The 22,849-nt window shown below is 41.0% G+C and overlaps 2 protein-coding genes across 2 annotated transcripts; both read right to left on the bottom strand.

The window, feature by feature from the left end:
* Positions 1–681: 681 nt before the first annotated feature.
* Positions 682–5,226, bottom strand: LOC118406963 (zinc finger protein 85-like). The gene is made up of 2 exons (XM_035807361.1): positions 4,975–5,226; positions 682–2,122 (listed from the first exon to the last, which is right to left on the bottom strand). Exon 2 carries the CDS (start codon positions 2,119–2,121, stop codon positions 1,105–1,107), a length of 1,017 nt encoding a protein of 338 aa, XP_035663254.1. The 5' UTR covers position 2,122; positions 4,975–5,226; the 3' UTR covers positions 682–1,104.
* Positions 5,227–7,146: 1,920 nt separating this feature from the next.
* Positions 7,147–19,837, bottom strand: LOC118406722 (elongation factor Tu; the record flags this gene model as incomplete). Its single annotated transcript, XM_035807006.1, is given in 10 exon segments — positions 7,147–7,478; positions 7,926–8,074; positions 9,154–9,273; positions 9,822–9,973; positions 10,371–10,475; positions 11,449–11,575; positions 13,247–13,411; positions 14,036–14,140; positions 19,128–19,291; positions 19,804–19,837. Coding segments are annotated over 9 exon segments (1,113 nt in total), but the record flags the coding sequence as incomplete, so codon positions are not given.
* Between the last annotated feature and the right edge of the window lie 3,012 nt (positions 19,838–22,849).

The following is a 22,849-nucleotide window of genomic DNA, read 5'->3' as shown; positions in this document are numbered from 1 at the left end:
ACAAAGAATTGTTCATTATCCAAACGCGCTTTGTCGTCGTCAGGAAACCAACTCACAGCAACACATAACTATACTTACCCATGGTCCACAGAGAAGCGTTTCGAAGATCTATAATGTATTCAGGCACAGTTCTGTGGAATAGTCTGAGGCAGAACTTGAGGCAGGCGCCCTCTTTATCGTCGTTTAAGAACTTGACTTGACTAGAAATTATGTAACTATGGACTATGAGATGAACTGATATTGTGTTGAATACGAAAGTATTTATGGAATGTTGAATTGTATCTTTTGTGTACTGCATTGTATTTAGAAGGTATTTAGACCTCTGACCTCCTCCAACCCTGAAATCAAGGTTAAATAAAGGTTGAAAAAAAAAACAACTGGAGAACTCCTTTTATTACGTTTCCTAAGCTACACACAACAGTATCTAAAACTACGACAGCATCTACATGTAAAGCTACGTCCTTCAACTAGAGCGCCTCTGCCTCGTCTGCTTCTTGACCTATCTATATTAGAAATCTATGAGCCGTCTTTATTCCTTCTAGGTGACTCTGTCATAGTCAAAATTATGAAATTTTGCAAGAGGCTTTGAAAGGCCATGGACAGTGAGAGCTTGTGTTAAAGGCACAGACTGGCCAATGATTAGCTTCATTCTTCTTAATAAATTGACACAGAAGTACAAAATAACTGCCAATGTTTAGCTTTACTGCTGGTCGTAAGTACGAAGAAATGCAGGCATAAAGTATCAAACCTAACTGGAAAATAATACATGTACAAGAATACATGCCGAGTACAGTACTGTTGAAATTGTGTCTTTGTTTCTTTTAAAAAATGCTTGATGAGGCTGAATTTGTCATTTGTGTTGTACATATGCAGTCACAATCTTGACAACTGTACTGTTTCTCGTCGGTGTGCCCCCTCCTCCTATGTCTAACTAGAAAGTGCTTACTAGTATATGTACTGTTTTGAAGTCGCAGTCCTCACACTTATGGGATTTTACAGGAGCTTTGCACATCGCACGTTTCCAAGAGAAGATAAATAGGACAACATAGTTTACACAATAAATGTCTACGATATGTTGTTTCTGGTTGGTAACTGACAATAGTTTCACTGGTGTTTGATTCTCATATGCTTGGCAAGGTTAAACTTGTGTTTTGCCTTGTAGTCACACTCTTGACAACTGTAGGGTCTCTCACCGGTGTGACGCCTCCTGTGTCTAGTAAAATCGGGCTTGCGAGCTGTGCTGTAGTCACATTCCTCACATTTGTAGGGTTTCACACCAGTCTGGCATATCATGTGTTTCTCAATTTCTGCATTTTGTTGGGATTGGCATTCATACAGTTCCCATCTGTAAGGTTTTTCACTAGCGTGCTTTTTCATATGCTTCACTACATTTCTTTCATAGTCTGTCTCATAATTGCATTCATTACACCTGAACGGTTTCTTGCCGGTGTGTGTTCTCATGTGTTCGTCAAGCCGGCATTTATCGCATGCCCTATAACCACATTCATCACACATGAAACCTATTCCAGTGTTCTTCTTTGAAAGGATGGATACCCTGTTCTCACAATCCTGGCCTGGAGTCGGTTCACAAAAATCCAAAGTTGCCATTTCATTATTCGTTGTTTCACTTTCTTCATGTCCACTGTTGATGAATCCAGCCACAGTAGTACAGCGTTCAGTCTGATTCAGACTTTCCCCAATTTGATCATCCTCGGACTCATGGCATTCCATCTTTATACGTACGTCACCGTGGTTTGGAGTCGGTTCACCAGAAGCCACAATGTCTAGTTCAGCACTTTGCAGTGAGGTGGAAGGATTTGGACTTGAAGTCTCTAATGACGTTGTTTCGGCGTACATAGTCGGAATGTTCTCATGCATTGTTACTGCCTCTCGCTCTTGTTCAGGTATTGTCTTTTCTGACGTCCTTTCCAACACACGGTATTCCTCCAACATCACGTCCCTAAGGATACTAACCAGCCTGTCCTTGATGCTGTTCTCATTGTCCAGGATTTGAATCCTCCTGTTGAGTTCAAACATCAGCTCCTCCATGTTCAGTCTGGGGAGGACTGCTATGGTCACCACGTGCGAGAGGCCACAGATGAACTCCTGTTGTCTGGACATGCTGAAGAACGTCATTGACAAAAGAAATATTCATCATATGACATGCACGTTATAGTTTATACTCATAACAAGGAAGGAAAAAAATTCCTAACATGCCTAACAAATTTTGGGAATTCTTGTCAAACAGACACTCTCTATACTATTAGGCTTGCCCCTGAGGCGTCGCCAAAAATTATAATACATTGTCTAAATTACAGACAGTTCTAAAATTTTTCTGCTCTAAGCAACCTAAGCAATATCACATTGTTAAAAGTGGAAATATTCTGAATAAGGCAGTCTGTATACTATTGACTAATGCACTATTGTAGCACGTTTACATCATTATTTCATAAATTGAGCCGTTAAAAGCAGCGCGGGAATGAGTTGCACAAGGATTCCAGATCAATTCCTTATTTTTGGGGGGTACAATAATTAAGGGTTAATGACCCACCCCGAGGTGTATATGGTGTCCTTTGCTATAACCACCGAATAAAACCACCGAGTGAGCGAAGCGAACGAGGTGGTTTTATGAGGTGGTTATAGCAAGGGACCAGGCGTTATGACACCATATATATAAAACATACATCTTTTATTACCTCCATGAAATGTCATGGAGGTTATATTTTACCCCGCGTTTGTGTGTCTGTCTGTCTGTGTGTTTGTGTGTGTGTGTGTAAACAAGATAACTCAAGAATGGCTGGATGGATTGCTTTCATACTTGGTGTGTTGGTAGTGTGTGATGAAAGCTGGAAATGATTAGATTTTGGGCCCTCTAGCAGCTCCCCTTGGTACTGCAGCGCAACTTCCGGTTTTGCTATCTCGGTGTTCTGAACATGCTATGGTCACGATTTTTAAGTGTTAGATAGCTCTTGTGCTCAGGAAGAAATGACATAAGTTTGGGCCCCCTAGCGTCTAGTTTTGGGATAGCAGGGGCGTTTTTGTCAAAAACTTCTGAAGAGGATAACTCAAGAAGGGAACAACGGATTTTCATGATCTTTGGTATGTAGGTACCTTAGACAATGTTGTACACGATAAGATACTAATTATGCAAAATAGGAGTACATTTGCATAATTAATGAGAATATTCTATAATAGCAGTTTTTTCAATGTATCTCTTGTTTCAGACATGCTATGGTCTTGACATTTAGGTGGTAGATAGCTTTTAGTGCCATGACATATTGGGGCAAGTTTCAGCCCCCTAACATTTAATTGTGGAACTGCAGGGGCATTTTTGTCAAGACACTTCAAAGAGGATAACTGCAGAAAGGAACGACGAATTGGCATCATTTTAGGCATGCAGGTAGCTTGGGCAAAGATGTTCATAATGATATGCATGTTATGCAAATGAGGACTTAATTTGCATAATTAATGAGGAAATTGTATAGTTCCATTGTTTTCAATAACTGGACCTCAATACATGCATGTAACACATGTTAATTATGATAGGTGGAATATAAGCAGATACCAAATATGGTAATGAGGAACTTATTTGCATAATTTATGCAAAAATTGCAAAACCACTTTATGATTAATAATGGGAATTTTATAATTGTGACATGTGTATGTTAGTCAATGATGAACAACACCATGCATAAATTATATTAATGTGTTAGTCAATTGCATGAAATTTACGAAAGCTCTAAATTTTCATGGAGGTATGAGGTCGCCGAACTCTAGTTTAGTACATACATTTGAACAGTGAATTTGAACAACATAAAACTTGTACGTGAAATGTATTTCTGTTCCAAGGCTTAAAATAAGAACAAAGTCAATTCATTATGTTACAAACTGTTGCACGCTCCGTATTTCTCCACTCGCCCATTCTCCAGTTTGTCGAGTTCGTTCGTATCAGGCGCTAAATCTCTGCCGGCTTTCCTGAGGCATTCCTGGATCCCTGTGCTTCACAGCTCTTGAGAATCTCGTTCACTACGAACCCAGACACGACTTCTCCGAAGAAAGGTAGCATTTTGGTCCTCCAGCGCCATGACCGCTACTCAATGGCGGACCGTGGTGTTATTTTTGTCTGAACTTGAATGGGCGGGGGTGCAAATAATTCTATTTTCCATTTGCAGTTTAAATTGGACATGACTTGAAATAGATTTTATTGTCTTAGATATTATAGGTAATTCAATGTTGTTTTAAGACAGCAAATGTTTTCTTTGAACAAAGAAACACGCACTACCGATGTTAATAGAGGGAGCCATCCCCCCTGCCATGCCTGTACTTATTCCCCTATCTTGGCAGATGGACGATTCCTGGGTATCTCATTCTGATTGGCTAGCGTCCTGTTTGTCTGTCCTCCTGATTGGTTTAAACTTTCAAAAGTTTTATCACATATGTGATAATCAAAAATTTAATGCACGGCTGTTACGGCGTCATAACCAGCATGAAATGGGGCCTTCTGATTGGCCCACGTCCCCTGGCTATATGATAATAAGGAATATCCTCGTGCAACTTGTCTCTGGGCTGTTTTTAGTCGCTCAAAGTATCAAATTATGATGTAAATGTGAGAATACAGTGCAGTAGATGTCAATATCATGCAGATTGCCTTATTCAGAATATTTCCACTTTGACGCTGTAATATTGCTTAGGTTGCCTTTAAGTGCGTCCCATGCAAACTCATACGTATCGTTGGTTGGCTAATTAAACGTCCACCGTGTTAAGCTCCTACCTGAAGCGAAATACAATCTATCCCGGCGTCAGAAACCTTTTTTTTCGCTCCGAAGAGAGCGCTAGAGCCTGATGGTAAATGGACGCCCCCCTCCCCACGGTAGCCATCCTTTCACCATCGTAGCAAAGAGCTATATTTTTCTATTGCAAAAATAACACATTTTGAATTCAATGTTCACTTGAATCATACCTGCTTGCAGCTACCTGCTTGATAACCAAACCAAAATATAGGGAAGATGGGTAGAAATAGTTCTTCCTTTGCTTGATGCCCGAAGAAGTCTGGATCAAAATAAATATGGCTAGCGTATGGCTGACCCAGGTACTAGAACTAAGGTCAGAGGTCAACAGGGGTCAAGGACACTGATTACCCAACTAATTACACGATGTTAGTATCAAGACAGGCCACGCCACGGTGAGAGGGTTTTAACGCTGGTTCACCTTTATCTGAGAGTAACCTACTACTAGTATATTCGTTGCTTGTAAGAAAAAAAAAACGTATTAAGCGATATGAAGTCGACTGACAGTGGTTTCAAATCGGAACATTTCGTAAACACTGCAAATTTGAAACCACTGACAGCAGACTTGATCCTAAATGTGCTGTTTTTAAAGACAACGGATAAAGGTGAACTAGGGGTGTGCCTAAATACCACAAACGACCACAAACGACTCGGAAATACCACAAACGACCACAAACGACTCTAGTCATGATGCAGTGTACATGGGTCAAAGACCTTGTGTGGCGCTCTGGAGACATTGTTTACACATTTATGAATTTAAAAAACGCAGCAAGTCCTGCGTATTCACCAGTTATTTCAAGTTTGTCCGCCGGTTTCAAGATCGAAGCGATTCTGCGCTGTCAATGAATATGCGTGCTTGCATTGAGGCTGAAAAACACTTGATAGAATAGTGCCATGCTATAATCTATGAACCAACAGCGTCCAAAGTTTTATCGTCCTGTCGTCTATGGAGCCGTGGAAGGTATCGAGAACTTCCCCATGCAGACTCCAAGCATGGATGATCCAACATGGAGGCCGAGAATCGCTTCGATCTTGAAACCGGCGGACTCAACTTGAAATAACTGGTGAATACGCCGGACTTGCTGCGTTTTTTAAATCTATAAATGTGTAAACAATGTCTCCAGAGCGCCACACAAGGTCTTTGACCCATATACACTGCATTTTAGAGTCGTTTGTGGTATTTCCGAGTCGTTTGTGGTCGTTTGTGGTATTTAGGCAGACCGGTGAAGGGTCACTAGCGTTAATATAAAAATTAAAGGTTAACAAAAATTCCAAAATATGCCCTAAGCTTCGTCATTCCATCTGCATATCTTATTTTAGCAAAATTCTACACATAACGTCAGCGTTGCCAACATGGATCTATGTTTCATATTTTACTGAACACTTAGTGAATTACAGTCTATTTGTAGGCTAACGAGCGTTCACTTAAAAAGTCGTCCCAACTGGTGAAACCCCTAGAAGATTAATAGCCAATTTCAATAAGGCTTTGATGTTCTTTTCCACAGCAGTAAAGGTGCACTCTCACTGCACTTGCGTCAAGCTTGCGTCACTGCGGGGTTCGAAAGATTCTTAACGAATTTCAGAGAAAGAATTTTCTTACTTTTTGTGTATTTTGTCGTCTTCTAAGTCATACTTGTACGTATTACGACACCAGTATACCACTGCCTGTGACCCACGTGTATTGTACCGTTTGCAATTTTGATAAATCAAATCAAATAAAATAAAAATAAAAAAACTAGAAAATAACAAAACAGTGACGCAGTGCTGTAAGCTTGACGCAAGTGCATTGACAGTGCATCTTAAGACAGTCTGTGAACTTGTAGATACGAATTGTATTTTGACAATAAGAAAGTGACATTTCGGAGGATACAATTCAGCGGGTGAAAGCATCGATATGATCTGAATTAAAGATGGGGTTCCGATTCTTGTCGATGCGGTTTCAAAGATAACAGCATCAAAATTCAGTTCTTAAGGTCTGGTTAGACGAATCGTCACAAAAGCACAACCTACGTCGGCTACATGTAGTGGCGAGGAGCAGACCTCCAGCTCTGGGGAATGTGTGTGAGAGACATTGAAACGTAAGCAAAGTAAGTACAGTAGAATCCGCTTAATTGCACGGCCTACTTGCCAGTGAACTTGGTGCAATTATCCAGCTGGTGCAATAATGCGGAGTTATCTAGCTGGACCGCACCGGTTTGGGAATTGGGATTCCGTGCAGTTAACAGAAGTGTGCGTTAATCCGCTGTGCAGTTAACTGGTTTCCACTGTACCTACTGGTTGTGTAAAACTATATCCTGATAGCATCAAATTGCATTTTACTGAATGAGCCAAAAAGACAAGTAACACACATGAAACATGCTAGAATGCAGTAGAACTGAGTTTATCATTAAGTATATCATTTAATGAAGGACACCGCAAAAAACTCCTCGACTATTGCTATCGAAACTTTCTAGTTAACAAATGTAAATGACATTATACCGTTAACAATAAAGGTTTAGCAAAGAATGGAGTATGTACGTTGTTGATCGAAAAGAATGAAGAACCTCGTGATAATAATGGCATCCTGTATACAGGCCACCCATCACCCAACTAAATTCTTGCTACTCTACATTGCTACTAGTTTCTGGGATCAAACAGCTCAACAGTCGAGGCAGCTACCGGCCGGAGGAGGTCCTCTAACATCCCGCAATCCTGAAAAATGATAATAGAAGAAATTAAATTAAAAGTAGCTGTAAGTAACGAAAAGACCAAGCATTGTGTATGTACATGTGGCCATTGCAGCACATATTCCCATTGATGTTAAATCTTCAAGTTTTTTTTTATTGTTTCATAATTGAAGGGCCACAACAGAATCACATGTTGAATACTGTATATAGTTGACACTGACATGAAATGTATACAGCATGAAACAACTACAAGGAAAGCATCCCAACGATACACAAGTGATAGACTAAATATTCGATTTTAGAATGCTTAAATAGTAAACCTTTAGCAAAAGCACTAGTCACTGATGGGAGCTTACCCTGGTAAAAGGATACAGAAAAAGATAGATAGAACTAATATACAAATACAAGAAGAATAGAAATGGTGTCGACCAATTCAATCACAATTGATGTAATTTGTAAAGACGCTACGTACCTGAAATCCTATTCAAATATCTTAGCCACAGTCCCGGCTCCGACAGTCCGTCCCCCCTCCCGGATAGCGAACCGCAGGCCTTCATCCATGGCGATGGGAGCGATCAGCTCTACTTTCATCTGGACGTTATCTCCTGGCATCACCATTTCCTGTGGGAAAACAGAAAATAGCAACATTTTCTTACATTTTTGTTCTACTATCGACATTAAGATACCTACATTTTAAATATAAGACTCCGTCGTTCCTTCGTTCAGTTCTCCTCGTTTTTTAGATTTAAACATACCCGTCCATGCAGTCCCAGAGCAAGCTGCTAGGGGACCCAAGTCGACACCATTTTCTTTTTACAGCAGAAGCCATGTTCCACCAAAAAATCAATACCAAAGTATCTCCAAGACAACAGATATAATACTAGAAGCTCTGCCACAGTATCACACCTTCAGTTTTATGAGAATTCGAGTCAGGTTTTGAGGTTTATGTGATTGCTGTTGTTTTTATCTATCTCAGTCAAAAAGGAAAATAGAACCGAACTGTGAATCTCCAGTCGAAACGTCTTAGATCCTTGAAGTAAGATTTGCAACAAGGTGACCAATAGATTGGGCTTCAGATATGATAAAAAACTTGAAAAATGTCGTTTCTCTTTGGTGTTGCGCAAGAGTATGTCGAAATCACATTATGCATTTACATGTTTTTTTTTTATTGAAACAAACACATAAAGGCAAAATAACAGACAAGTAGCGGCCCACTCAAGTTAAGACAACTTATATCGGTGCCGCTATTAAAGGAAAATAACATATGATTGACAAGATGCAGTAAATCTGTACAAATGGAATACTAATGTATTGACTGGTAGAAGCGCAAGTCCTGGTACACCCCACCCCCGGAAATTTTGGTAGGACACGGAACAAAAAACATGGTTAGAAACGGCCAGTTTGCACAATGTAGTTCTGGGTTGAAGACATAATCAAACAGTTTGTGGAATAGTTGCAAAGGGAAGTACCAAAAAGTAGTAAATGTTTGATTTCACCATCAGAAAGAGAGAAAATATCGAAAAGATGTCCTACGATCCTGGAAAGTTTGCCGAAGAGAGTGTGACGAGGATTATTATGTAATGGGCAGTGAAGTAGGAAATGAGAAATCGATTCGCATTGGCACCCGCAGCTACAGGCTGGACTACCATTTACATGTTGCAATAAAGAATAGGATGCCTTATGTTTGCACACAAACTTACCACACCCTCGGGCAGCTCGATGTTACCGGTGACGTCTGTCGTACGGAAATAGAACTGAGGTCGGTAGCCTTTGAAAAATGGAGTATGACGTCCGCCCTCCTCTTTACTCAAGACGTACACCTGTACAGGTAGACGAAAAGCAACAAGGATTCAAGATATTGTCTACGCAACTCTATGGTACAGATTTAGTGTGTTAGCATTGCGATACGAACGAATTAATTCCCAATGCTTTAAGATATGATGTGATATTTCATATAAAGCTATACTTTAAGATATGATGTGATATTTCATATAAAGCTATGCTTTAATTAAGATATGATGTGATATTTCATATAAAACTATGCTTTAATTAAGATATGATGTGATATTTCATATTAAGCTATGCTTTAATTAAGATATGATGTTATATTTCATATAAAGCTATCAGCTGTAAGATATGATGTGATATTTCATATAAAGCTATGTTGTAAGATATGATGTGATATTTCATATAAAGCTATGCTTTAATTAAGATATGATGTGATATTTCATATAAAGCTATGCTTTAATTAATATATGATGTGATATTCCATATAAAGTTAATATGCTTTAATTAAGATGCGATGTGATATTTCATATAAAGCTATGCTTAAAGATATGATGTGATATTTCATATAAACTACACTCACCTCGGCTTCGAACTTGGTATGAGGAGTGATGCTTTTCGGTGCGGCCAACACCTGACCACGTTCCACCTCGTCCCTCTTTGTGCCCCTCAGAAGGGCACCGACGTTTTCACCAGCCCTGCCTTCATCCAACAGTTTCCGGAACATCTCAACACCTGCAAACGAAGATTGACTTCACTTACTACGAATCAAAAGCAGGAGAATGTAACAGGTAAGTTCTGTGACAAGGACGCCGTTTGGAAGAATGGGTGATTACTGAAAAAAAGTCATGACATTGAAAATTGCAACTATCCCAATGCGGGGGAGGGGGGCGGTATCCCAATGCGGGGGAGGGGGGCGATATCCCAATGCAGGGGAGGGGGCGATGTCCCAATGCGGGGGGAGGGGGGCGAAAGAGATAAAGCTAATCGGAACATTGAAGATGAAATGAAAAAAAAAAAATTGCAAAATGTTCATTGGTATAAACCACAATATCTATCAGTTCATGCTTTGCTGACATACGGGGGTGCCTTTGTGGCCAGATATTGTCAAGTATTTTACAGCTTAACCAACCTGTACATGTTGTACTAGTTGTTTCCTTGATCCCAACTATTTCCACTTCGTCTCCTATAGTTAGGATCCCACGTTCAATCCGGCCTGTTACCACTGTACCGCGACCTGTAAAAACAAATATAGAAGAAATTTATTTGCAAGTTCATGCCCGAGGGCTTATTGTGAGTACATGGTGTAAACATAGATATACAAGTGACAATGGACAGTTATGAACAATATTGTACTCTAATACTAGTGTTGGCTATTTCTAAACAGGTTGGGTTTGATTTCTTTTTTGGAAGCAGAGGGAGACGAAAAGCCCCACATTTTCTACAATATGTGGGTTCTGCGATTTCAAGAGAAAAGTGGCTTTCTGTTCGTCTGTCAATGTGGGGAAGTTGGGATAAGTCTTCAACAGAGTGATTCTTTCGGTTTGGTAGAATGGAAATAAAATGTCATTCGTCTCCCTCTGCTTTAGACGTACAGTATTTGTCAAATACAAATATTTATGTCATACCTCCAGAGTCTGCCTTTAATGAATGGATACCTTTATTGTATACAGATACACACTGGGTTAGGTACACGTCGCAACAAAATGATAGTTGAAAAATACATGGAATATTTACAATTGATTGATTGATTGAAACAACACAGGGAATTGTTTGACATTGACTTTTTCTCGTTTCTTTGTGATGCTAAAAATGTAGGAACTTATATGTTTTGTCTAAGGTTTGTCTAAATTCATAATGAATATGAATTTGTCTGTATTACTTAGGTTTAAAATGACCAGCACATGTAAATCTAAAATCGCGCTAAACCTATCGAGCTCGATGTACTAGGTTCTTGAAATTGACGGTGACATTCAAATCTAAAAACCTCTAAAACTTTTAGTATATTAAAAGTGATCCAGTGCAGTAGTGATATTATTAATGGTTTTTTTTTTGCTTTCGTACCCGGAAAACTACCAGAAGGTGGGCATTTAAAGATAACACGTGCAAAGCCTTCTTTTACGTGTTCGATCTGTGTGATGGATATCCAAAAAGCTGCTTTTGTCAATATTCTTATGAACATTGCCTCATATGATCTTCAGCATAAGCACCTTGAATGGAGAAGACATCCTCGATCGGCATAAGGAACGGTTGGTCCACCGCCCGCTCCGGTTCAGGGATGTATTTGTCAAGAGCATCCGCCAGCTCAACGATCTTGGCCTCCCATTTTGCTTCACCCTAGAGTATACGGAGATAAACTTATCGTTGAAACTTTAACTTATAACAACAACAATGTGTTTTTTCGATTCGTCATGCATGTATATGTAATTATCAAGGGTATAAACAAGACTCTGAGTTTATGAAGAAGAGTCAAATAAAAATACTCCTTCCCTGATAGACAACAAATGAATCATCAACTAGAGTTCGGGGACCTCATACCTCCATGAAATATTTATTGCTTTTTTGTGGATGGTATGTATGTTTATAGTCGGTTGTATTTGAGAGTAATGGTTATAAATGTTATGGGAAAGTAGTGGTGTATTTATTTAATGACACAGAGGATGTCCATCTGATTATTAATTATTAAAATGTGACACTTAATTGTGTAATGTGCGTTTAAGAGGTCGACGGCATATGGCAGCGTGGTGTTCCTTAAGCTTGATGTTTGGCATTTGAACTGTCTAAGGTTGTCAGCATTATTGAGGTTCGACTATGTGCCTCAGAGCGGTGTGGTGGGAGGAAGTTGGGAAACTCAGAAAGAAGAAGGGATGTGGCCAACTTTAGTCAGATGGTGATTTCATTTTCCACCAGTATGTCATAACATCAGCTGTTCACACGGTACAAAAACGAGATGCACACTTTCCTCTGACAGCCCTACGCCAACTGTAAGATGAATACTTGGCGCCAACCCCGTCTGCTAAAAAACAAGTACCATTGGCTACGAAAGAGACAACTAACAACTGTCCCTTATCGTAACGAAATCAGAACATCTGTATCGCCCATAAAACTTCTGACACCCAATCCATCTAAGATGAGAGGACCTAATGGCATTTTAATCACCATGTCACTCAAATCAGCAGTACCGTATGTGAGACATCCATACCTGTTAAGCATTACCGTTAAATGTACCTCAACTTCTTACAATTATACTTACGCTTCACATCGCCATGATATCCTAAGCAGACATAAATAAATCTAATTATCATATTAAAAAAACTCGGGGTTCCCCAAACAGCTGTCATACAAATCACCTCACTATCTGCTTGGAGCTAAGCCCATTAACAAACACTTAAAGCACGATGCCTGTTCCAATATATCGCAGATACAGGGGTGTTTTCTGATATTATTACCTCGATTATAACGACAGATACGGCGCCCAAAATCACATCGATTCGAGCTTTCATCACACCCCACCAACACAACAAGTATGAAACCAATCCATCCAGCCGTTCTTGAGTAATCTTGTACACAGACAGAGATACATAACAGAAAATATAACTCAAATCAAACAACATAATTGGGACTTACACTAACATTACCTGATGAAGACGGTAACAATGTAACTCCTGCTAACAGTACTACTTCAGTCCTTATTTAAAAGCTGTAGACTATGGCCGTGTGGCGCGTTGGATACACCCGACCCCTCGATCTCGGAAGTTAAGCAATGCAACGGTCCGGTCAGTTCTTCGATGGAAGTCCACCAACCAAGGACGACCGGATTGCTGTAGCCTCGCGAAGCTTTCCACGAAATTGTCTTCCGGGAGGGACGTAAAACGGGGGTCCCGTGCTCGAGGAGGTGCCTCAACCACGTTAATCAACCTCATTACTTAACACATTGGGTACCTACTGGCTGGCAAATTACACCAGATATTATTACTATTATGTTATTATTTACATCGCCTGACTTACATTTAGGGCTCCCAGAGCAGATCCCCTGATAACTGGAAGGTCGCCCCCAGGGAAGTCATACTCGCTGAGGAGTTCCCTGACTTCCATCTCCTGCAGCTCAAGTAGTTCCTCATCGTCCACCATGTCACACTTGTTCATGAACACCACGATGTATGGAACGCCCACCTGAATCGAGAGAAAATTTAAAGTTTTACTTCCTTCCTTCCTTCCTTCGTTGTTTCATTCGAGTACCTAGTGCCTTGTATGTTAAACTATTCTGAAGGCTTTAAAAAAAATAGAAGTAAACCTGCCACGTACACACATAAACGCCTAGAGTCTCCGGGACATTCCATTTATTAACACAATGCCAAAATCCTAGATTCAGATGGACGTTAAGTGCTATCATTTTTCCTTATTGTCACGTACTTGTTTTTGTATCTAAAAATGGGTAAAAAAAAATTAAAAACAAAATTAACTAGAAAGGTAATATTTGCAAGCAAATACAGAATGTTACCTTCACATGTTGTAGTCTAACACTGGCAACTGTTTTGTTCATTCTTATTTGAATACATTTCTAAATGTAGTGACCCGAGCCCCTCTAGATCTGACATTTGCTACATTATGTAACCAAACACCACAGGGTGCCTGCTACTTTACCGGTTACCATGGTGACACCCGTCTGGTCCAGGTCGTTGACCTTATTTGCGCGGAAAAGAAGAAGAAGAAGAAACAAAGCAAAAACAATATGTTCCCTTCTGTAAAGGTAACATAATAAATGTTTCAACAGTTGTCAAGTTTTTCCCAACTAACCTGTCTGGCCAGTAGGACGTGTTCCCTTGTCTGCGGCATGGGTCCGTCAGTAGCCGATACGGTCAGAATTGCTCCGTTCATCTTAACGGCGCCAGTGATCATGTTCTGGGCAAGGAGAATAGAGTTGGATTCTTTGTATTTTGTAAGAGTACATTGTGCTTTGATAGTGTATCCAAAGTGAAGAACTATGAGAGCAAACCATTCAAGGCGGTAGCACGGCAATGGTGACATTAAATTTTCACGAAGGGTCTTTCACTGACGCTGGTATATGGACAGCTTAAAGTATCTTAAAAACTGCCAGAGTTTCAGCACTATAAAATGCTATCAGTGCCAGGGTTGTCTGCTGACCTCCAAAAGAACCCCCCGAACAAGGCCGAAGTCCCTAACTTCTGGGGTTCGTGCGCTACGCGCGCGCAAAGTTGCTACGCTGATATATCCGGGTGCGGCACACAGGACATGTATATGTGTGCCGGATACATCTTTGGCAGTTTAAGGGTTAATTTAAGCCATGTGCAGCCACATACGTACTAAGTTATTTTTTTCCACTTAACGTTCTGACAAAACCGACAATAGCTTAGGACGAGTCTCAAGACAACATTTTCCGTCATAAGGCAGTAAAATTCAGTACATGTAGGGGCGGATCCAGGATTTTGCAAAGGGGGGGCGCATATGCTGTCGCACCTCAGGTCGTGGCCGAAGGCCACGAATGCGCAGCGTAGCTGCGCGGGGGAGAGCACGAGAGGGGGGTTCCCCCCCCCCTCTCGTTGGGGGGGGGGGGGTTTGGGGGGCCTCCCCCGAGAACTTTTTAAAATAAAGAGGCTCTCTGGTGCATTTTAGAGCCATTTCTGTGCAAAAATAACCAACAAATCAACACTGACTTTTAGGGCTGAACAAATATAATAAACGAACGAACACTGATTTTTATAGTTAACAATCTCACATTCAACAATCATATTTTTGGCATGGGGGAACGGCCATCGAAACATGTCTTGAGCCGGGGGGAGGGCCATTGAAAATAAATTGCCTATTAAAAAGGGGCCTTAAAAATACAAGCAAAATGTGCCCCTAAAACGCAGGAAATGAAGTTTCAGGTGGTCAAGATTTCATTTTTTCTCTGGACGTGCCTGGCGACGGCTTGCGCCTCCGGCGCCCACGACGCTCTGGCGCTCGTCGCCATCAAAAATCTTTTCCTCTGACAGAAATGTCATTACATTTAGCATAGTCTACCAGCAAATTTTATCCCTCAAAGTGCAGAAAATCCTGTTTCAGAGGGTTCAAATTTCAACATTTTTCTCCAGACCTACCTTGCGACGGCTCGTGCGCTCGAAGTTGTGAAAATACGTTGGGGGCGTCGTCGCCCTCAATAATATAAGCTAAAAACCCTACTAGAAAGGCTATTAAACTTAGCTTAGTCTGCCAGCAAATTTGTCCATCAAAAGTTAGGAAAGATCGTTTCAGATAGTCAAGATTTCAAAATTTTCCCGGGAGAGCATACCCCCGGACCCCCTAGGATTACGTCAATATAGTTCGCCCTCCCCATAAGAAATTTGCTGCAGCCGCCTCTGTCGTGTAATTCCATGTTCGCACAAAGTTTACGAAGACTAAAATTGGTATCAATATCAATCCTGTGTGCATCGGTTCTTTGTAAACGGAATGGTTCACGGACGGCAACGGGATGAAACATTACGATGTTTACTTTCGTGACGGCGGGCTCTCTGCTGCGTGCATATGACGTAATCATGCATATGATGGCGCGAAAATTTTTCGGCAAGTTTGTTGGTTGGCCGAAATAACTCCCGTTTTGGAATGATTACAGCAGTATTGAAGCGGTTTTCGTCACGATATCACTAAAATGTACCCAAGTCTCTTCCAAGTAGAACATTAATTTAGTTTCTTTTGTGTAAATATCGTACATGTGTAGTGGAAAAGATCGCCGTTTTTTTTACCTGACCCATTTTGTATCAGCCCTCCCCCCGGTAAATATCGTCAAGTCCCTTAGCGGAGACATATCGTAAGTTTGACACATTTTTACTCCTGACATTTACCGTCACAGTATGAATCAACATGTATTGTATCAAGAGGTTATATTCAGAATATAACCTCCTTGATTGTATCTTGCGTCGCTCAGTCCACATGGGCTAATAGGGCACCAAAATAGCAAATATAATAACAATATTAGAGTCAGATGGAACATAAGCGAGTTCCGAAGGAGGGCGGGAGTATTGCCAACGTTCTGGTTACGGAACATTCTGGCTATGCCCGCAAAGACCGACGCAATGAGGAAGTAAAAGCGGGAGGAGTGCGCCTTGGCATTGTTGGTTAGCGGCTTTGTATTGTCGCCGCTTCGCTGAAACTAGGTTCGCTGATTTTCTGGATTTATTTGTGGAATTCCTTTTTTTTTGGTGGTCCAGCCGAATTTTTTGGGGGTCCAGCCAAAGGGGGGGCGCGCGCCCCCCCTAAATCCGCGCTCGATCTCTCTACGACATAAAGTTTGACACATCACTCAACGAATTGTATAGAAAAGAAACGAATAATCTTATACTTTGTGTGTTTTGTTGTCTTCTCAGTCACACTTTTACGTTTTGTATAACATACCCAGTGTGAAAGCGAAGGATACACATATCAGATTTAAGTCGCAGTGAGAGCGCAGCGTGATCGCCGTCTAATGGAAAGGGGGTCTTAAGGTGGGTTTACACCTGCGTATATTTTCAAGTACGCATGATTTCCGCATGAAATTTTGTCAATACGCGGCCGAACGCCCAACATTTGGATTTTTTTGGGAATAAATTACATTGTACGTCGAGCCCATCTGGCGTTTGAATTACGACTTCAGCGTTTTCATTTCGCATGAGATGCGTATGATTGCAACTGAAATGCGCAACAAAATTTTCAGTACTGCGAATAGATTCGTATGGGGTACGTATGTTGGGCGTTTTCCGGACGCACACAACGTCTACCGACCGCATGCCTGGCGCACCTGGTGCTAACTGCATTCCAAACGCATTTCAGGTGTGTCAGAGGAACAGTTTCTGTTACATATACTTTTGTTTGCGAGCATTGCCAATGGAGTATTTTTGTTAGAGGAACCCTTTGTACTACGTATGCTTTTGTTTACAGGCAGTGCAAGTAGAACATTGACAAGTAAACAGTGAAGAGTTTTTTTTTATTCATTTGCGAAGCAGTGAAGCAGTGACACTGTGCTTTTACAGTAATGTGGGCCATCATTTACCTTAAAAAGTTATGTGCACTGTTAACATTGTGTTTGTTTTCACTTTGTCCTTAATGATTTCCCATATCATCTTAGTATTTCAACTACTATAAAAATCACATTATCACAACCATACACACCACAAAACGTATTCAAGATCTTTATCAAACACGTAAATTAAACAATTATGAAACCTTACGCCCTCTTTCAAGTTGTAATATGGCTCTATATTGCACCTTTATATCATGTGGTTCTACACACAAAAAAGTGCCATTATCAGCAAATTAAGTCAAATATCTGTTACACAAAATGGCACGTGTGTCACACAAATTGACCCAGTGCTTGAGCAGGTTCCTCTACATCTTCCCGTCCCTGGAGGCTCTGTTGGGACCAGTGTCCTGCATTCATGGTGTCCTTCAAGTTGTGACCATCTCTCCATGCCCCCGGTACAAATTCGTCGGTCCTGGCCTGGATCTGACATCATAAACCGGAAGATTCCAAAAAATCCCTATCGACCAGAGGATTTGTCCATACTGTCCAGAGCTAATAGAAGACGAATATCACTTTATGGTTGTATGTCCCAAATATTCCGATATACGCAATTCTCTATACAGAAGGCTGTCATTTTGTACACAAGGATTTATCCAAATGGACCTGAAGTGCAAATTCAAATACATAATGACATGTGACAATCCCTGCATGGCAGATATAGGAAAATATATCAAAGAAGGTTTGGACATTAGAAATTCCCCAAATGATTGTAAAAGCCTCCAATGATTGTAAGAAACTTATCCCATACTACAACTCCTGTATTAGTTAGATAAGCCTTAAGTTAAGTTATAGCACTATAGTTATGTAGATGCCATACTTTGTACCTCGTACAATTGTTGTGCAATAAAGTTATATACATCTTGAGATGATTTTTTTTGTCTGGAGTCAGATGCACCTTCGTATTTATTCCAAATCTGGAGTGTGTGTCGATCACGCTATCAGTACGCGTAGTATGCGCAAAGCGATCGCAGAACGCACGGTACTAAATCGTGATCTATGTGTGCATTCGTTATACGGTCGCTCATGGTGCGTTGTGTCTGCGCTGTAAGAACGCTATGTACTCGCAATACCGCGATTTCCGCGTATTACTGCGTATGAAGCGCAAACATGTAGCGTCTTCATAGCGCAATCGACCGACGTGGGACCACTGTATTGCGCATCCATAACGTTTTGGGCACCAAACTGCGTACGAATGATAGTTTTGTGCATGTCCAAAACTATCAGGCGAACTGGGCGTATATTTTCGTTTGCCTGCGTACGTGAAACTTTCTAAAGACGATTCAGATGCGATAGAGGTGCGACTTGTGCGTGCGGCCGCGTATTGAAGAAATCAACCAAAATGTCGAAAAATGTCAAAACGGAACTCATGCGGCATGAAAATATACGCAGGTGTAAACCCACCTTTACTACAGGTGGGTTCACACATGCGTATATATTCAAGTCCGTTTGAGGTGCGTATGAAGCTCTTAGTCTCTACCAGGCTCCACAGGTCGGGGGAAAAATAGTACAAATTGGACAAATATAGATACATAACATACCAGATGAGTTAGCTGACCGAGAAGTAATGTTAGCGACCCAGCTAACTCGTCCGACATGTTACCTGTTTACGTTTGTCCAATTTCTATTATTTTTACAACGACCTGTGGAGGTCAAATACTCCCATGCGCGCCTCATGCGGATATGAATATATACGCAGGTGTGAACCCACCTTACCATAGAAGTGGTATTACAAAGAATGCAAAGAAACGTACCTTTATTGTACGCTCTATTATAAGTTCACTACAGGTCAAGGTGAATAGAATACAGTTTCTGTAATTCTAAGTACAAAATTACCTTCACGTAGTCTTCGTGTCCGGGGCAGTCGATGTGATCATAATGCCTTGTCGGAGTGCTGTATTCTACATGCGCAATGTTGATGCTTATTCCTCGTGATTTTTCTTCAGGAGCGTTGTCGATGGACGCAATGTCTTTCGGTGCGCCCCCATACATTTTAGCCACTAGATGAACAAAAAAAAGCGTATACTGTGTTATTAACATCTTAAACACGCTAAACAGCGATAGTGTATTCTATGTAAAGCTAGTATAAAGAAGAAAAACGCATCGGGATGATATTGCCAAGCTAAAACTTAAAGATGGCCTTTAAAACAAAATCCACCGTAGGAATTTAAGAATAGACTAGCTAAATATAGAAACCAGATCATTGAATAGACGTAATATCATCGTTATAGATACGTAAATATACTAATATTTGCGTATAATATTGTTATGTATATATGAGTCTGCAGAAATTACGATAATTGTTTTAAAACTCTCTTACGTCTTCTATTCTCACATAGGTAGTAGTCTTATCGTTAGGCTAATGATTAAATGTAATACTAGTGGTATTAAGTATATACCACAGGTGGATTTGACAGCCGGTATTTGTGCGTTATTTTGTGAAATGGACTGGGCATTTAGTAGAAACTTCGATTTTTCACCCTCTGGAATAAATTATTGATTTAAAACTTACGTGTTGTACACAGGGCAGCAGTAAGCGTGGTTTTCCCATGATCCACGTGGCCGATGGTTCCAACATGGATGCGGGGCTTGGTACGCTCAAACTTCTCCTGCAATTACAAAAGGGAAAATATTAGTACACACACTAAGGAAAAGTGCAGTGAAATGAATGTTGCAAATTAAACACCCAAATCACAGTGACGATACATTTTTTTTCTATTCCTCTACTTTTGTATTTTCATATCTAAGAAAAGTTTCATAACAAATTTAGCTAACATAAACGACTACGAAGGACAAAGACCCTCGTAGTCAAAGCAACAAAGAAAATTTGACCAATCAACTTGAGCAGATTTTCAAGCCTTGCTCTTATTGGTCCATCATTTAAGAGAAATTGTGTCGAATTTTCCGCGGGAGGTTGGGACATAAGGCGAGCCCGGGCTGAGCAGTGGTAATTGTTGCTGAACAGACTACATCATAAAATGGACCCGGGTGTGCTCGCGTTAATTCCATTGATATGCATTGTAGACAACCAACTCATGCAAAAATGTGGCGCTAGGGTTGAACCAATGCAATCTTGTTTTTAAATCAGTAGTAGGCAGTGGGAATTATGAAGTCATAAAAAGCTCAAAAACCGCCGCCGAGACCTCGCCGAGAATGCCGGCCGAGCTCACGGTGAAAAATCACCCGAAGCCCGTGTAATCGCCCGCCCAAACCTGCTCACAGACCTACACTCCTTGGCCAGTTTGGTACTATCTTATGCCATTGTAGAATCTGCTTGTAGATTACATGTCGGGAGAGAGACACAGCTGGGACCGAACTCATGGCCTCTAGTTCCGGCCGTGTCGGGGCAGCTAATCACTGGATTACGCACGTTACCTAAAGCTAAGGGCACAACCCGCCGTACGTGCAAATATGTGTTGTCTACGTGCCGAAACGTGGCCAATCTTTTGGGATCCGTAAGTGGTAAGTACCTAGCCTGGTATCCAGCCGTAATATAGCTCCCGAGTCTCTTCTCTCCTCCTTGCAATTGCAATTACGTTTGTACAAACGTAATTACCTGCATGTATGCAGGTATGGTTTTGATGCTGGTGGGAACTTTTCGGTAGCCGGGGATGTAGGGCGCTGTATCTCGTGAACGGATGGTGCGAGCATGACGATTTTTGGTACGTGGGTTGGGGGTGGTAGCCTAACACTCAGGTTTGATTTTGGGCCTCCTGGCATTTGAACTTGACATTGCAGGTGGCATTTTTGGTGTTTTTGGGGCACTTTTGGCGCTGTGTGTCCGGAACGATACGCGCGATTGCGACGATTTTTGGTGCATGGGTGGGGGGTTGTTGCCTGTTGCCTAGGATTGACTTTGGGCCTTGTCGCGTTTGAACTTGACCCGGCAGGTCGAATTTTGTGTCCGGGACGGGTGTTTCCGGAGTTATATCTTCTGAACGGCTGGTGCTGGCGCGATGATATTTGGCACATGTGTCGGCGGTGGCTGAATAATGCTCAATTTTGACGCCCTTGGTGCTTGAACTTGACATTTTAGGTTACCTTTTGTGCGGGCACGGGGCGTGCGCTGTATCTCCGGAACGCAAGGTGCCATTGTGTTGCTATTTGGTACGTGAGTTGTTTGTGGTGTCCTGGTGGTCAGGTTTGATTTTGGGCCTCCTAGTGCTTGAACTTGATACTGTATAGGTTGACCCTGTTTTTGTGTGGTTGGGGCATCCTCCCAATATCTGCTTGGTTTTAAAAACAGATTATGGTTGGGTGCAGAACCATCATCTGGCCTGGGCCACCTTCAATGTATCAGGTTACTTAGTGGCACTGACAGTTTGCCAGATGACGGGAGTGTGCCAGATTATATATCTGTTGGTCAGGTATAATTGGAGTTTGCTTATTACTCTTTGTGGTGTTTCTAGAGCTGTATAGTACTGAGTTTTAAGTTCCGGTACAAGTTCCTTTACCCTGTTGGCAATCATGGTTGAACTTGAACTTAAACAGAAGAAGATGCAATTTTCTAATGTGGAGGAGAACTGTATAGAGTGTGGGCATAAGAGAAAGGTATGTGTATGATTTGTCCTGTGTTTCTTTTTGTTTCTTTGGTAATGCCATTTCCATACTGTATACAGGTAATTTGTTGTTTTGGGCTAGTCATATTCGCTTGGTTTTCGGGCCTGCTTAATCTATGGTACAGGCAGGGTTAAGTGGTGGAGGCTTAGCTTTGTTCTGTTTTAAATTCAGTATCGTTTGTTGCATTTTGTCGCGGCAAATATATGATGAAATTCCCCTTCTAAGCAACTGCTCATTGGTTTGCGGGGATGTTTGCTGGGTGTTTGCTCTGACTACAACAGCTTCTGAACTTTTCAAAGCTTCCATTGCCAGCAGCTTGCCATCTATAAATGGGATTGACAAGGACATTTTTCATAGTAAATTATTATGCTGTTAAATTTGGCTTAGATACTACAGGAGATTTAGGTTTGGGTTGGATGGATTGAATGAAAATATCATACCACCCTGGGGACTAACTGTTGCTGCTGCATGGGGGCTACCACTATTCATATTGTCTAATGTCTATGGAACTACAGATAAAAGTATCATTGGTCAAATTATGCAAGTAACATTCCGATGTCAAGTGAATAACACCCCAGAAATAAATCTTTAATGAATATCATTGGAAGAACACAAACCAAGGAGACTTAGCAGCTGCATTAGGTCAGTACATTGAAATAGGAAGATATTAGTATATCATGTGACAGAGTAACTACATGTGCATGGGCCATCTGAGACAAAAAAAGGTAGCGTCTCAACAACTTCAAAGTACTGTGGTTGGTTACATACTTAAGAAATCCAAAATAAGTAATGTTCATCCATGTCCAAACTTACAAATTCAGAAAATGGAATTTCAGAGTCAGACTTTTGCATGGTGCACAACCAACACGGTAAAAAGCTCATTTTTCCAACCACGTACCACAGACAAAAAGGCAAAAATACACAATAGGTCTACAGAAACCCAATACATTTCATGCAGGCCTGAGGTCTACGAACTCTTGTTGTAATTGCAAAGAGGA

The sequence above is a fragment of the Branchiostoma floridae genome, chromosome 19, assembly GCF_000003815.2.
Source record: "Branchiostoma floridae strain S238N-H82 chromosome 19, Bfl_VNyyK, whole genome shotgun sequence".
Classification (NCBI taxonomy): Eukaryota; Metazoa; Chordata; class Leptocardii; order Amphioxiformes; family Branchiostomatidae; genus Branchiostoma; species Branchiostoma floridae.
Note: the sequence above shows the minus strand (reverse complement) of the source record. Positions and strands in the feature narration are given on the sequence as shown.